At 41.0% G+C, this 16,904-nt stretch overlaps 1 protein-coding gene across 6 annotated transcripts in view; it reads left to right on the top strand.

The window, feature by feature from the left end:
* Nucleotides 1-10,878, top strand: part of CYP7A1 (cytochrome P450 family 7 subfamily A member 1) — a 29,521-nt gene extending 18,643 nt beyond the window's left edge. For 2 of the 6 annotated variants that reach the window (XM_005663076.4, XM_021088746.2), the window contains 6 exons: nt 1,559-1,674; nt 3,256-3,496; nt 4,904-5,481; nt 7,568-7,698; nt 8,375-8,550; nt 9,400-10,876. In XM_005663076.4, the coding sequence (XP_005663133.1) occupies nt 1,595-1,674; nt 3,256-3,496; nt 4,904-5,481; nt 7,568-7,698; nt 8,375-8,550; nt 9,400-9,699 (1,506 nt within the window). In that variant the 5' untranslated portion in view covers nt 1,559-1,594 and the 3' untranslated portion in view covers nt 9,700-10,876. Of the gene's footprint in view, nt 1-869; nt 1,017-1,313; nt 1,421-1,558; nt 1,675-3,255; nt 3,497-4,903; nt 5,482-7,567; nt 7,699-8,374; nt 8,551-9,399 lie in introns of those variants that run through there. The other 4 variants (XM_085020930.1, NM_001005352.4, XM_085020929.1 and 1 more) reach the window with 4 other exon arrangements.
* Nucleotides 10,879-16,904: the final 6,026 nt, after the last annotated feature.

Consider the following 16,904-nt stretch of genomic DNA (forward strand, 5'->3'; position numbering starts at 1 on the left):
CTTCACCCAGGTTCCTCTTATTCATCTCCTCCCATCTATCCTACTTCTTTCTGCTTCTTAATACAGAGAGATACCCCAGGTTCCCTAACTCAGGACTTTGGCACCTGCTGCTCTCTGCCTGGAGTTCTCTTCCTTCTGTTTTTCACTTGGCTAATCCCTTCTTGTCATTCAGATCTTAGAGGCTACCTCCTCTGAGAGACCTATCTATCTCCCATCACTCTCATCTCCCAGTAGCTCTGTAGAGCTTGTTTTATTTTATTCATGTCATATCTTATTATCTGTCTCTCTACTGAAATAGTTTATTCATTAGAGTGGGGGGATTGGTGTGGTTTTTTTCTGGGTTTTTTGTTTGTCTATTTTGTATTGTTTTTTTGCTTTTTAGGGCGGCATTCATGGCACATGGAATTTCCCAGGCTAGGGGTCGAGTTGGAACTACAGCTGCCAGCCTATGACACAGACACAGCAACGCAGGATTTGAGCCACGTCTGTGACCTACACCTCAGCTCAGGCAACGCCAGATCCCCGACCCTCAGAGCGAGGCCAGGGTTTGAATCCGAGTCCTCATGGGTACCAATTGGATTCAGTTCCACTGCACCACAACGGGAACTCCCTTCATTAGAGTAGGAATCTGTTGGTCTTAATAATCCTGTAGCCAGAATGCCTTTGAAGACTTCTTGGCACAGAATAGGTGCTCAATTACTGTTCAAGTGTGCATAGAACTAAAGTGTGGAAGGAAAAATATCAAACAGCGGCTGTTACCTCTGAGTGAGCAGTAATAGAGGAGGTAAACTATGAATTGACTTTCCCTTTCGACCAAGATATGTTTCAGTTAGTCTTCAATTGTTTGAAATGAAATTGTATTCCTTTAGCAATCAGAAAAATTACAGAACATATTTCCAATTAGAACAAAATGGCTGATGAAGTCCGAAGGCTTTAAGATAAACTGTTTTTAACTGGAAGATGCAATTATGTGGATGTTTGGATGCATCTAGAAGATGCATTTTTCAGGACATTAGGTAAGTAACATGTTACCATATATAGTAACATGGCTATGATTTTGTAAAAGTATTGAAACATGAAGCACAGAAACATTTCACTCAGTTCACTTTCCTTTGAACTTGGCCACTATCTCTCTGATAAATCATTTCAACTGATTTCTTCTCAAAGGTAAAAAGACTAAATCATTAGCTTAATAATTACACTGATTTTTCCTTATTATGGCTGACATCTCTATGTGAGATGTTGATCCTGTACAGATTTATTTGTTCTTTTTATAAGCATACTAAATTTGTAATATTAGCTGTCATTCCCAGGTTTGAACATTAAGTCAACATAGGTTTGAGAGACCTTCAACTTATCAAGTATTGCAGGTCTCTGATTGTTTTGGATCCGCTTCTGATACCTGTGGACTTAGTTCAAGGCCAGTTCTTTTTTTTTTTCTTTTATTCCTAATAGGGTGGTTAATTGTTTGCTTTGGTCACTCAAGTGTACCATTTTACCTTATATATAATGTCTTGCTGGAGCCTCTGTTGTGACGTCCTTACCTTTCTCGCTACAGACGCTCCTCCTCGGAAGTTTGCAGGTGATTCACAAAATGATGAGCATATCTTTGCTTGGGGGGATTGTGACAGCAGTGTGCTGTTGTTTATGGCTTCTTCTTGGAATGAGGAGAAGGTAAGGGAAATTTTACCTGTAAATTGCATTTTTCTTCCTTCATTTAATGCCCTTTTACCTTCACTGTTATACCATAAAGTTGGTTTTCTGTACTTACCTGTGCTAACACTTTCTTCCTTAAGTTTTTAAATGAAAACATTTTGATTTAAAAATTTTAAAGTATCTTTTTATATCTCACAATCTTTTGTGAGGTATAAAAAGATACTTTAAAATTTTGAATAATGACAGTTTCCTTTTTAGTATTGACATATACCAATGGTGATGTAAAAATGGACAAACCTGTTAAACATCACTGGCAGAAATTTTATAAGCTCTATGTGTGCTTATATGTCCGTATAAAGAGAAAGTCTGGATAAGTCAGGATACAAGTGGTAAATTGGATCTGCAGTTCCCATCTTAGGGATTAAATAGATGCTTTGATTAACTAAGTGTTCTCTTTTCAGTCAATTCTTATGTGTTGTGTAGATTCAGCCTGGGCTGGACCAGAGCACAGAGCCTGCATCCATCATTATATTACTCTTTTTTTATTAATGATAATCAACCATGGCAAATTGGGAAACTGCTAAATGTATGAGACATCACTTTTATTTGTATGTATCATTTATAATTGGTTCAAGAAATACAAATAGAGTCAGAGATAGAGCCATAGTTTTTTTAACTTCTGATTGGCTCAGAGACCGTGTGTGTGTGTGTGTGGAGGAGGGGGGTTATGTAAATATTCTCTGCAATATCAACTTCCAAAAACAGAATTACCCAAGGCAGGTGTATCTTTAGTTCTGTAGATTGTTATATGTTGTCTACCTTTTATAGGTTTCTTTGTCCATTAAGATATTTTAATTCAGGCCTGATAGTTTCTATTTTAATTAAACTACTTACCTGCAAACTATGAAAAGAAAATTAAGTCTTTTACGCTATGTCATTCTACCCAGAGGGATAGTGGCTTATGTTGGAAAATAAACATTTATATTCTTAAATAAAAACATTTAAAATAGAAGGAAAGAGCATTGAATTATCATCAATGATCATGGCAATACTTATCTGACAATTTCATTTTATAATATGTTAATTTATCAAATATTTCCCTCTTCAACTATCATTACAGAAGAATAATATATTTAAACTATGAAGATTTTGAAGACTTCAATTCTGCAATTCCTCCTGTTATGCAGTATTCTCTATCTTTAGAGAAAACACATGAAACATTTTGAGATACTTGGGGAAATGATGCCTAGAGAAAAAATCAACACTAGAAAGTAGTTTCATCTCTCTATCAAGAGCAGAAAGCTTATTGGTCTTGTTGATCCTATCCTCCTCATCACCGGGAACAGTGCATAGCGCATATTAGACATTCGCTGTTTGTCGAATGTATACACATGGATGGATGGATGGATTTAACTATCACTGTCACTAGCATATCCTGTTACTAGGTTAATCTAACTCATTTTAGTGAAGGACCCCACCAACAAGAAAAGTATCAATACACTAGCATTTTGAAGTCAGTGGTAAAAAATGAATGTAAATAGATAGAAATGAAGAACGATGTGTAATTTCCCACATCTGTCATCTATTTGTGTCTTACAGGCAAACGGGCGAACCACCTCTGGAGAGTGGGATAATTCCCTATCTGGGTTGTGCACTGCAATTTGGTGCCAATCCTCTTGAGTTCCTCCGAGCAAACCAAAGGAAACATGGTCACATTTTTACCTGCCAACTCATGGGAAACTATGTCCACTTCATCACAAATCCCTTGTCCTACCATAAAGTGTTGTGTCATGGAAAATACCTTGACTGGAAAAAATTTCACTTCACTGCTTCTGCAAAGGTAACTGGGTTTGCATTTATACAGTGATTGGTTTGTTTATTATCTACTTTTCATGCATCCATCTATTTCATCATTTTGATTTACTCGGATTTACAGATAAAGATGTTGACGAGGGTGATCCTTACATGGAGATTCTTGGAAAAACAATGTCTTTTTGTCTTTTTAGGGCCGCACCTGCATCATATGGAGGTTCCCAGGCTAGGGGTCTAATCGGAGCTGTAGCCACCAGCCTATGCCAGAGCCACAGCAACGCGGGATCCGAGCTGCGTCTGCGACCTACAGCACAGCTCACGGCAGTGCCGAATCCTTAACCCACTGTGCAAGGCCAGGGATCAAACACCCAACCTCAGGGTTCCTAGTCGGATTTGTTAACTACTGAGCCACGACGGGAACTTCCTCTTTGAAACATAATGAATCAAATTAGACTTAATCTCTTGGTACTAATTATTTTAAAAAGCAAAATAGGTATAGATTTGCATTTCTTAATCAGCTTATGAAATAAAAGTTAAATGTTTCACTGAGCCAGAGGGCGCTATATGAATGAGACATGTACAAACCTCACTCATGTAAATGATTTCTACGCAAGACCCAGAGCGCATGCAGCATCTGCAGACACAACCTGTGTGCCAAACAATTGATTACTTTTTTTTTTTTTTGGCTTTTTATGGCCACACCCATGGCATATGGAGGTTCTCAGGCTAGGGGTCCAATAGGAGCTACAACTGCTGGCCTACACCACAGCCACAGCAACTTGGATCCGAGCCATGTCTGCGACCTACACCACAGCTCATGCAACACCTGATCCTTAACACTCTGAGCAAGGCCAGAGATCAAACCCGCAACCTCATGGTTCCTAGTTGGATTCGTTTCCGCTGTGCCATGATGGGAACTCCCAATTGTTTAATTTTGTTAAGGAATTGACCAGATATTTTGGGACCACTTAATGCAATCTAAGAGGCTCTTTTATAGAGAAAATCTTAATCAGTATTAGCTGAGCCTCTGCAAAGAAATATTAGACATGGTCTCTGCTACTAAGTAACTTAAAGTCTGGTTCTAGTCTAGAAAGAATACAAAAGAGAACAAATGATTAAAAACCATTCTTGATTAGTGTCAAATTAATGTGCAAATTAACGCAGAAGCATAAGGAAAATATGAAATAGAAGACCGGAGTGGTTGTGAGGAAAGTTTTACTGATAATCCGGGATTTAAACTTGGCCTTGAAGGAAAGGCATGATTTGGCCATTTATCTGTACATTTGTAAATTTGCTTTGAAATTGTATGTAAGAAGTCCAGTTTCCCTTTCTTTAACAAGGAGAGAATCATGAAAGCATCTAATTTGTGTTTCAGCCATTTGCAAATCCTAGGTCAGGTGTAATTTCATTTTTCACATATTTCATTTACCATTAGGCATTTGGGCACAGAAGCATTGACCCCAGTGATGGAAATACCACCGATAACATAAATAAAACTATCATCAAGACCCTGCAGGGTGACGCCTTGAATTTGCTTGCCGCAGCCATGATGGAAAACCTCCAACTTGTCCTGAGACCCCAGGTGGCCCCCCAACCGGAGAAGCCCGCCTGGGTGACAGAGGGCATGTATTCCTTCTGCTACCGAGTGATGTTTGAGGCTGGCTACGTCACGCTCTTTGGCAAAGACCCTATAGGGCACGATGCACAGAAAGCACTCATCCTAAACAACCTTGACAACTTCAAGCAGTTTGACAAGATCTTTCCAGCCCTGGTAGCAGGCTTCCCGATTCATGTGTTCAAGACGGGCCACTATGCCCGGGAGAAACTGGCTGAGGGCCTGCGGCTCCAGAAGCTCAGAAAGAGAGACCACATCTCGGAACTGGTCAGGTTTCTGAATGATACCCTCTCCACCTTAGATGACGCAGAGAAAGCCAAGTCGCTCCTCGCTGTCCTCTGGGCATCGCAAGCCAACACCATTCCGGCGACTTTCTGGTGCTTATTCCAAACGATTAGGTAATGACTAGTAGCTGAAGTCATTTATTTATTTTAGTAGAATGCAGAAATTCAACCATTCTAACTAAAAAAAAAAAAAAAGGAGTTCCCATCGTGGCTCAGCGGTTAATGAACCCAACCAGCATCCATGAGGATGTAGTTCAATCCCTGGCCTCACTCAGTGGGTTAAAGATCCAGCATTGCTGTGAGCGGTGGTGTAGGTCACAGACACAGTTCGGATCTGATGTTGCTGTGGCTGTGGTATAGGCCAGCAGCGGCAGCTCCAATTTGACCCCAGCCTGGGAATCTCCATATGCCACAGGTGCGGCCCTAAAAAGCAATAAATAAATAAATAAATTAATTAAAATAAAACAAAATAAGAATGTGCCATTCACCCTTGTAAATGTTTAACAGTATCAGCTCATCCTCTGAAAACAGCTGTGACTGGTACAGGCATCTCACAAAACAGAGACTCTATAAAATCTCAGCTCCCAGGTGAGATTCCAGGGAAGGGAACCCGCTGGTACAGGGTCAATGCGGGCTGTCTGCTCCCAGAGCCCTTGCTCTAACTCCAGGCCGCTTTTCATGATGCCTCCTTAAGTCCATGAATTTGGTCTTCAGAACATAAAAAGACTCTCATGATTGCCACGGCATCGTCAGTGAAAGACGCAGTGCCCATACCTTCCTAATTTGTGTTAACTGCTTTTTTCTTTCATTCAACTAGTCATCACTCACTACCTTACTACAGCCAACTCTGGTGGCTATAGATCAAACATTATATATTGTTATTGATGGGGTTTAGCTAGAGTTTGCCTTTTAAAACTGTATATAACAAAAAACCTACATGCAACCTACATTTTGCACAACGTGATTTCTTTTAGGAATTTGACATTCAAATGGTTTATTGACTTCTTCCAGTTAAATTGGAAGTTTAGTGTCACGAAGACACAGAATTACTACTTCGTACGATTGGGAATGCCAAAGGTTCATTGAGGGCTGATAATTTTATGTCTTTAATATAAAAAATATCTTTAAGCAATTTTAGATATTAAAAAAAGTGCTAATCTGTGTCCAAGGTTAAATGTCTTCCACAGTTTTTACAAGAGAAAGCACCATCTGGAATAAATTCCAGTTTTCACAGTAAGGTTACACCCTGAATTTTATATCATATAGGGAATGAGTAGCTATTTTACGATAATCACACAAAGACTTATCAGTCAGACATTTCTGAGGCTCAGTTTCTGTGATCCTGTTCTATGGATATGTTGCCACGGCACCGAGTGTACAGAAAATGTCAGTGCACTAAAATGAAGCAGCATTCATTCCCCTAAAGTGTTAGAAAAATAAAGTATCTTCTAAATGGAAACGATGTTCTACATGGACTCACATGGATTTTAAGGGTACATTTAAATTTCCTTTGGCACTTTAGCCAGCATTTTGGAATTATTTTATTTATTTATTTATTTATTTATTTTTAAGGGCCACCAGGTGCATCATATGGAAGTTCCCAGGCTAGGGGTCAAATTGGAGCTGCAGCTGCTGGCCACAGCCACAGCCACAGCCACACCAGATCCAAGCCTTGTCTGTTACCAGCATTGCAGCTCATGGCAACTCTGGGTCCTTAAACCACTGAGTGGGGCCAGGGGTAGAACCGACATCGTCACGGATACTAGTCGGGTTTATTTTCACTGAGCCATGATGGGAATTTTCTGATTTATTTATTTGGTTTTTTGGCTGCCCTGTGGCATGTGGAAGTTCCCGGTCCAGGGCTCAAACCTGCGCTGCAGTCACAACCTGCACCAGCACTGCAGCAGCACTGGATTCTTTACCCACTGCACTACGCAGGATCTTCCTAAGACTGTTATCTTAGGTGGAATTTTCCTTCTCAATTTCCATGCATTTGACTGATTTGACCATTGAATCCTTATCAGAATCATTTAAAAGTCTGGCCAAACTCTTACTTCTATGTAGCAAGATGCTTTTAAGGCAACAGTTTTTGCTAATATCCAAGGACTTAAACACAACTATAAAATAAAGTAAAAAATCAATGGGAATGTCCCTTTCCCACTTTCTCTGTATCTTTTCTTTTTCTCTTAACTTTTAATAGGAGCCCTGAAGCAATGAAAGCAGCTTCTGAAGAAGTGAATAAAACACTGGAGAAGGCGGGCCAAAAAATTAGCTTGGACGATAAGCCTATTTATTTGAATCAAATAGAACTTGACAGCATGCCTATACTAGGTGGGTTTGGGGTGTTGGCTCTCATTTGTGATTTTATGTACAACCATGTGATAGCGCTTAAAGCATGACAATAAAAAGGACAGAGATGGGAAGGTCAGGCAGGAACTCGTCATTATATGTATTTTAGCTATTCTCAGCCGGTTCCTTTGTGCCCTCTGTGTCCTTACCAGAACACAGGGCATTATCACACAACACCAGGAGTGGAATGATCAAAACGAGTTCTTGTCAACACCCAGGTGAAGCTGCACTAACCATCCGGAAAAATATTTTTACAGAAAAGTCTTCAGATATTGAATCTCAACAGTGATAAACTTCGAATAATTCCCATAAAAGTGATTTAATGATTTTTCCAATCATGTCAGATGGCTAGTGTTGTGTAGAACTAAGATGATCTTTCCTGAAAATTATGAAAGTCTAGTTTCTATTGATGACCAACAAGATTACATCTTTGTCAAAAGATTGTTAACTCAGATTATCAGATAAAAAATACATTGGGATACAACCAAATCATCGATCACAGCACAGAAAAACTGGAGACGTTTTTACCTGGCCAGCTTCCCAGAGTCTGCTCAGCTTTGTGTTGTTGGCTGCTAGAAGGATTTCAGACTCTGCATTACTTGCCCTTTAAATACTTTGTCCTTCCTTCTTTCTTCCCGCTTCCCTTTAAAACGTTTAGACAGTATCATCAAGGAGTCTCTGAGGCTTTCCAGCGCCTCCCTCAACATCCGGACTGCTAAAGAGGATTTCACTTTGCACCTCCAGGACGGATCCTATAACATCCGAAAAGATGACATCATAGCGCTTTATCCACAATTAATGCACCTGGATCCAGAAATCTACCCAGACCCTTTGGTAAGTGACTCTTCCTCAAAGTTCAGCATCGAGGTGATGTCTACCCAGGTTGAAATAAAGAGGAAAGTTACGATGGCAGGGTTGATTTCATCATCAAACCTACAGGGATTCTCTCCTTTATTATGTCAGATATTCATATATTTTGGAAACTTTAGATGATGCTTGAATTTTTAATTTTTATTCCTGATTTTTGTCATCACATAGTCTCTACTAGATTATATGTGCTGTTGTGATAATAAAGCTGCTGCCTTTCTTCTTCCTTAAAAAGTGCCTCTTTCCAAATCCAGGAAATTAGGGGCTGGTATACAGACTCCTCTAGTTTCTGATCTGAATCCTTCTTTCTAGTTCTGCCTCTTGGGGGAAGGAACTAGTCACCCAGGCAGGAGTGGAGGTATAAAGCTTTCACATTCTCTTTCTCTCTTTTTTTGTCTTTTTAGGGCCACGCCTGTGGCATATAGATGTTTCCAGGCTAGGGGTCGAATCCAAGCTGCAGCTGCCGGCCTATACCACAGCCCCAGCAACACTGGATCCAAGCTGTGTCTGTGACCTACACCACAGCTCATGGCAACACTGGACCCTTAACCCCCTGAGCGAGACCATGGATTGAACCCGCATCCTCATGAATACTGGTCAGATTCTTAACCCTCTGAGCCACAAGGGCAACTCCAGCTTTCACATTCTCATCAGTTGTCCTTAAGTTCTTGTTTCTTCTTACTCTCTGATGGAAGGTGGGGCATTTGTTAAATTGCTGATAGGTTGGATTAAAAAAGAAAATTCCTTCCCAGTTAAGAAAAAGAGAAATTCCTTTAAAAAAATAGCTTATGAATGTGTTTTGTCTCTTTATCACAGACTTTTAAATATGATCGCTATCTTGATGAAAATGGAAAGACAAAGACCACCTTCTACAGTCATGGACTCAAGTTAAAGTATTACTATATGCCCTTCGGGTCAGGGGCTACGATCTGTCCTGGAAGATTATTTGCTGTCCAGGAAATCAAGCAATTTTTGATTCTGATGCTTTCCTATTTTGACCTGGAGCTGGTGGAGAGCCACGTTAAATGTCCCCCCTTGGACCAGTCCCGTGCAGGCTTGGGCATTTTACCACCATCAAATGATATCGAGTTTAGATATAAACTCAAACATCTGTGAACATATGGTTGGAAAAGAGGACAGCTGATGACGTTACAAGACTGCAGATTACCAGTCCCTTTGGACAGACGCTTGAATGGTAGTGGAACGGAGGTGGCAGCAGATCCAGTTGTGTTCACTAGTGCTTGCTTGTGCATCTAACCAATCTAGTGATGGTTTCCAGATGCTATTTCAGACTCTGCAAGGGAAAAACAAAAACAAAAACAAAACTAGTGTCTAGAAGCACCATAATTTGTTTCCATTTGAATAAGTCAGTGAATATTCATAGAACCAGGGACTGAAGATTATTTTCAGAGGAAAAAGTCTTTTTTTTTAGGGTGGAGATATTCCAATTGGCAAACTTTTTTCTTTTTTTCCTAAGGAAAGAGTTTTATTTTTATAAAAGCCATCCAACTATTATGAAAAAGGTACAAATTCACGTTTTAGTGAAACTGCATGATTTTTGACCAGATGTGGGGTGCTTCGGGTGTAAATGTGTACGATAAAGGATATTTTGAAGGACACATCACGCCTTGTAATAAAAAGGAAATGTTTTTCAGGTTTCCCTCTACCCAGAATTCATGATTTTAAAACAACTATCTTGATATCCTGAAAATATTAAAGATGGTTTTGATATTTTCCCCTTAGGTTTTAACTCACTGTTACTGGAAACCCTAATGTCCATGTCAGCTTTCGGCAATCCTGTCCATACTTTCTTTTCATTAGATTTCATATTAATTGGAAGACTTTTTTCAGAAAAGGCAGGTTTTTTTTTTTCTGACATTACTAAACATGCCTCTATGAAAAGAATGTAGCTCTCATGTAATATATTCTAAAATTAAAATTGAGTGAATATGCCTAAAGTGTTCGGGTATGAAACATGCAAAGAATTCATTAAGTGTGGCTTGCACTGTGTTTTATTTAAATACTTTTTATCTTTAAATGACTTGTAGTTGAAGGAAAAATAACGTAAGCCACATGGTTGTGTTTAACTACTGTGTACAACAGTGCTTTGGTAAAATATTTTAAGTACTGAAGATATTAGCTATCATATTTTTATTGATATTTCTGTTTGTATGCGTGAATTATATTTAACCTTTTCCTTGTACTACAAATACTAAGAATATATTGTAACATTTGATAATGTCGAAATGATTCACCTTTCAGAAATAAAAGTGTAAATTTATTATGTTTTAAATGTTAAATATTCAGATTTTTTTGTGTGTGTGTCTTTTCTTGCCTTTTCTAGGGCCGCTCCCACGGCATATGGAGGTTCCCAGGCTAGGGGTCTAATCAGAGCTATAGCCACCGGCCTACACCACAGCCACAACAACGTGGGATCTGAGCCGCGTCTGCCACCCACACCACAGCTCACGGCAACACAGGATCCTTAACCCACTGAGCAAGGCCAGGGACCAAAACCCGCAACCTCGTGGTTCCTCGTCGGATTTGTTAACCACTGCACCATGACGGGAACGCCAATATTCAGAATGTTTAAATAGTCACCTGCCGATAAGTGGCAACAGTTTTGTTCATGATTCATCTCTTAGAAAAAGCAAAATAATTATTGACTCAAAAATCTCCACACTTCATAAAGTTCATTAAAGATTTTTTAACTTGCTATTAAATATTGCCATGGAATTATCGCCTACAGAAGTTATTTTTCACATTGAGAAAATTAAGCTCATTCAGATGAGGCTCAAGATTAACCAAATTCTGTTTTATAGAAAACTGTTCTAAAATAATTTCTAACATAGCTTCCTAATATTTTTTAAGTTTTACTGAAGAATAGTTAATTGACAAGGTTGTGATCATTCCTGCTGTACAACAGAGTGGCCCAGGCGTATATACACACACATCCATTCTCTCTCAGATTCCTAATATATTTTATACAGGCATAACTCGGAGAAATTACAGGTTTGATTCCAGACAACCCCAATAAAGCAAGTCACATTAATTTTTTTTTGTTTGTTTCCTAGTGCATACAAAAGTTATTTTTTACATGAATTTCAGTCTATTAAGTGTACAATAGCGCTATATTTAAAAATATACATACCTTAATTTTAAAATATTTTATTGCTAAAAAGTGCTAATCATCACCATCTGGTTTGATCTTCTTTCAAAATTACAGTCAATCCTCTCATACTCTGCTGCTGCTCTGTCAACCACATTTATATGTTCTAAATTCTTTGTTGTCACTTCAGTCTTCCCAGAATCTTTGCCAGGAGTAGATTCCATCCCAAGATACCACGTTCTTTGCTCATCCGTAAGAACTCATCATGCGTTCAAGTTTTATCATGAGATGACAGCAATTTGGTCACATCCTCAAGCTCTGTTTCTTTTCTCTTCTTTTCGTCTTTTTAGGGCTGTACCTGCAGCATATGGAGGTTCCCAGACTAGCAGTCGAATCACAGCTGTAGCCACTAGCCTACACCACAGCCACAGCAACGCCAGATCTGAGCCATGTCCGCAAACTACACTGCAACTCAACCTTAACCCACTGAGTGACACTAAGGATTGAACCCATCCATCTCTAATTCCAGCTCTCTTGCTGTTTCCACATCTGCAGTTCCTTCCTCCACTGAAGACTCGGAGCCCTCAAAGTCATCTATCAGTGTTTGGAATCAACTTTTTCCAAACTTCTGTTAATATTGATATTTTTGACCTCTTCCCATGTATTATGAATGTTCTTAATGGCATAGAGAATAAAGAATCCTTTTTCAGAGCATTTTCAAATTACTTTGCCCAGATCCAGCAGAGGCATCACTATCTATGGCAGCTATAGTTTTATGAAATAAATATTCTTCTTTTTTTTTTTTTTTTTGGACATGTCTACAGCATGTCGAGGTTCTCAGAGTAGGGGTCAAATCACAGCTACAGCTGCTGGACTACACCACAGCCACAGCCATACCATATCTGAGCTGCCTCTGCAAACTACACCTCAGCTCATGGCAATGCTGGACCCTTAACCCACTGAATGAAGCCAGGGATCAAATCTGTGTCCTCATGAATCGAAGTTTTGTTACCACTGAGCCATGACAGGAACTCCCAAAATACATATTTCTTAATTAATAAGACTTTACAGTCAAAATTACTTCTTGATCCGTGGGCTGCAGAATAGATGTTGCGTTAGCAGACATGAAAGCAACGGTAATCTCCTTGTCTATCTGTATCAGAGCCCTCTGGTGACCAGGTGCATGGTCAATGAGCAGACGTATGTATACACACACACACATATGTATATATATTTAGGGCTGTACCCACATCAAACACATGGAGGTTCCCAGGCTAAGCAGGCTAGGGGTTGAATCAGAGTGTAGGTGCAGGTCTATATCACAGCCACAGCAACGCCAGATCCGAGCCGCATCTGTGACCATCATACCTCAAGGCAACATTGGAGCATTAACCCACTGAGCAAGGCCAGGGATCCAACCTGTATGCTCATGGATACTAGTCAGATTCATTTCCACGGAGCCATGACAGGAACTCCAGCAGAAATATTTTGGAAGGAATCTTTTTTCCTGAGTAGTACATCTCAGCAGTGGGCTTAAAATATTCAGCAGACTATGTCGTAAGCAGGCTCTGTTGTTCCATTTATAAACCACAGATAGAGTAGATTTAGCATCACTCTTAAGGGCTCTAGGATTTTCAAAATGGTAAATTAGCACTGGCTTCAACTTGAAATCACCAGCTGCTTTAGCCCCTAATAAGAGAGTCAGCTTGTCCTTTGAGGCTTTGAGGCCAGGCAGTGACTTCTCCCCTCTAGCTGGGAAAGCCCTGGATGGTATCTTCTTCCACTGTAAGACTGTTTTATCTACAGTGAAAATCTGCTGCAGAGTGTGGCTGTCTTCGTGAATATTTTAGTCCCTCTCCTGGATAACTTCCTGCAGCCGCTACATCAGCACTTGCTGCTTCACTTTGCATTTTGATGCTACAGAGACAGCATCTTTCCTTAAACCTCATGAACCACGCTCTGCTGGTTTCAAACTTTTCTTCTGCAGCTTCCTCCCCTCTCTCAGCATTTATAGAACTGAGGTGTTAGGGTCTTGCTCTGGATTAGGCTTTGGTTGAAGGGAATGTTGTAGCTGGTTTGATCTTTCATCCAGACCACTAACACTTTCTCCATATCAGCAGTAAGGCTCTTTCACGCTCACAATTCCTGTGTTCACTGGACTAGCATTTTCCGTTTCCTTCAAGAATGTTTCCTTTGCATCCATATCTTGGCTGACTGGTGGAAGAGTCTAGCTCTCAGCCTGTCTCACCGTGGTCATGCCTTGCTTGCTAAGCTGCATCATCTCCAGGTTTTGATTTGAAGGGAGAGACATGTTGGCGTTCCTGTTGTGGTACAGTGGTTAAAGAATCCGACTAGGAACTATAAGGTTTTGGGTTCGATCCCTAGCCTTACTCAGTGGGTTAAGGATCCGGCATTGCTGTGAGCTATGGTGTAGGTCACAGACGCGGCTTGGATCTGGCGTTGCTGTGGCTGTGGTGTAAGGCTGGCAGCTGTAGCTCCGATTCGACCCCTAGCCTGGGAACCTCCATGTGCCATGGGAGTGGCCCTAGAAAAGGCAAAAAAAGACAAAAAAAAAATGATGAAGGGAGAGACATGGTGTTCTTCCTTCTGCTTGAACACTTAGAGGCCATTGTGGGGTCCAAATTCAACAAGGTGTCATCTCAGGAAATAGATGCCTGAGGAGAGGGTAAGAGATTGGCAGTAGGTGCAGCAGTCAGAACACACACGTGAAGTTTGCTGTGTTATATGGACATGGTTCTTGGCGCCCTAAAGCAGTTACAATAGTAGCATCAAAGGCTACGGGTCACATAGCAGCATAGCAAATATAACAATAATGAAAAAGTGTGAAATATTGCAAGAATTACAAAAATGTGATACAGACATACAAAGTGAGCAAATGGTGGTGGAAAATGGGGCCAGTAGACTTGCCTGATGCAAGGTTGGCACAAATCTTTAATTTGTAAAAATATAAAATAAAATGCAGTATCTGCCAAGCAGAATAAAGCACAATACAATGAGGCGTGCCTGTCACCTGCTGAGCACATCCTACATCTCTCCACGTCTTTCTTCTTCTTCTTCTTCTTTTTTTTTTTTTTGGTCTTTTGTCCTTTTAGGGCCGCACCTGCGGCATATGGAGGTTCCCAGGCTAGGGGTCTAATGGGAGCTGTTGCTGCCAGCCTACCTCAGAGCCACAGCAATGCCAGATCCGAGTGTGTCTGCAATCTACACCACAGCTCATGGCAACACTGGATCCTCAACCCACTGAGCAAGGCCAGGGATTGAACCCACAACCTCATGGTTCTCAGTCGGATTCATTTCTTCTGCACCACAACAGGAACTCCTCTCCACATCTTTCTTCTTGTAAAGTTGGGGTTGGCAGTCGATAGATCTGGGGGCCCAAGGTGTTGTCTACTTGCTTTTGTGTAGAGGGAATGCTAAGCATGGTTTTTACATTTTTAATTGGTTGTAAAATAATCAAAAGAATACTATTTCATGACACATGGAAAGGACATGAAGCTCAGATTTCCACGTCTGTTAAGTGAAGTTGTGCTAGGACCCAGCACATCTGGCTCTGTGCACTGGTCTAGGGCTGCTCTTACAATGCAGTTGCAGAGCTGGGTGGTTGTGACAGAGACCAGGTGTTTGCCAAGCCGACAACATTTACTCTCTGGGCCTTTACAGAGAGGGTTTGCCAAGGCCTGTTGTAGAGCAATCCCAAAGGCTGTTTCATTTTATACTTTTCTTAACTTTTAAAGAATGCCCTAGTAGATGAGACATTCTTTTTCACTTTTAAAAATAAGCAGGTGAGGGGACTACACTAAAACAATAACCAGATGCAACTTTCTTGTAAACAACTTTCATTTAGAACTTTTTTTTTTTTTGGTCTTTTTGTCTTTTTTCCTTTTCTAGGGCTGCTCCCATAGCACATGGAGGTTCCAAGGCTAGGGGTCTAATCAGAGCTGTAGCCGCTGGCCACAGCCACAGGTACAGCAACACGGGATCCGAGCTGCGTCTGCAACCTACACCACAGCTCACGGCAATGCTGGATCCCCAACCCACTGAACAAGGCCAGGGATAGAATCCGAAACCTCATGGTTCCTAGTCGGATTCGTTAACCACTGAGCCACCATGGAACTCCCATTTAGAACTTTTTTGAAGGCTAAACCATCCCATTTAGCCAAGAGATCTTAATATAAAATAGGGGCCTAAGGTAAAAAAAAAAAAAAAAAGACAGTAACCTGTTATAAGATCAAACGGGCCTAGAAAAGAGATGTTAATGGCTAATTTTTTTTCAGAGTCACTGTGTTCCAGGTTCAGCCTCAAACACTTCACATGTGTGATCGCATTGGAGCCTCATAAGAGTCTTGTGAGGTGCTTGGTACTCTTACCTCATAACAAGGGGAGGAAGGGAATTCCAGAAAGTGTCAGTTCTGACCCAAGGTGACAGTGCTGGCAGGTGTCAGAGCAGTGGGGTCTCTACTCCAGAGCTAGCATTCTTCGCTCTGTGGCACATCCATGTGACAGACTGTCTTGACTCAGTCGCTGAAGACAGGCCATGTCAACAACATCCACAATGTTCTTTCTATCCTAAAATCTCCACTGTTTGGAGGTCACCTGGCCAGAGGGTGAGGACACGGCACCCGCCATGCTCAGCTGGTCCAGGGCTGCCAGGACGCTGAGCACCCCTCACCCACCCCCTTGCAAGGACTCTAACCCTGATCTAGGACAGAGGGCAGTGTTAAACCAGGCCTTCCTCCAGCTCATCACCAGCCTGGACTTGTGAACTGTGGAAGCTCACATGGTTCCTCTTGGATCAGCGGGAGACATTTTCCAGCTGACTGGGTCTAAGGGCTCGTTCTCATTAATAAATGATGAAATGCCAGCACCATGCTCACCAGCCCCTCTCCATCCACCTTGGTTGATAACAAGGCAGAAGTTCAAACCCGGAAAGTGACACCAAGACAGCAGCACAGATGCTTCGTAGAGCCCTGAAGGCTATTCAAAGCGATTAGTCTAAGCTCTCATTTGAGTTAGAAGCTGACATCTGGTCAAGGAGAGATGATTATGTAAGAAGGCTGCACAGCAAGTTACAGGGCAGCCTTGGTCCTAGAAACCTGTTTGCACAGCAAATACATGTAACATTAAGAACCCCAAACTCCAAAATAGAAGCACTAGGTTTCTTAGCCTTCACACAGTCCATTTCTTCGTCTCT

Source organism: Sus scrofa, chromosome 4, assembly GCF_054392235.1.
Source record: "Sus scrofa isolate SSC_HxYL_T2T_F1_AM1 chromosome 4, Sscrofa_HxYL_maternal_Yorkshire_Landrace_v2.0, whole genome shotgun sequence".
NCBI lineage: Eukaryota > Metazoa > Chordata > Mammalia > Artiodactyla > Suidae > Sus > Sus scrofa.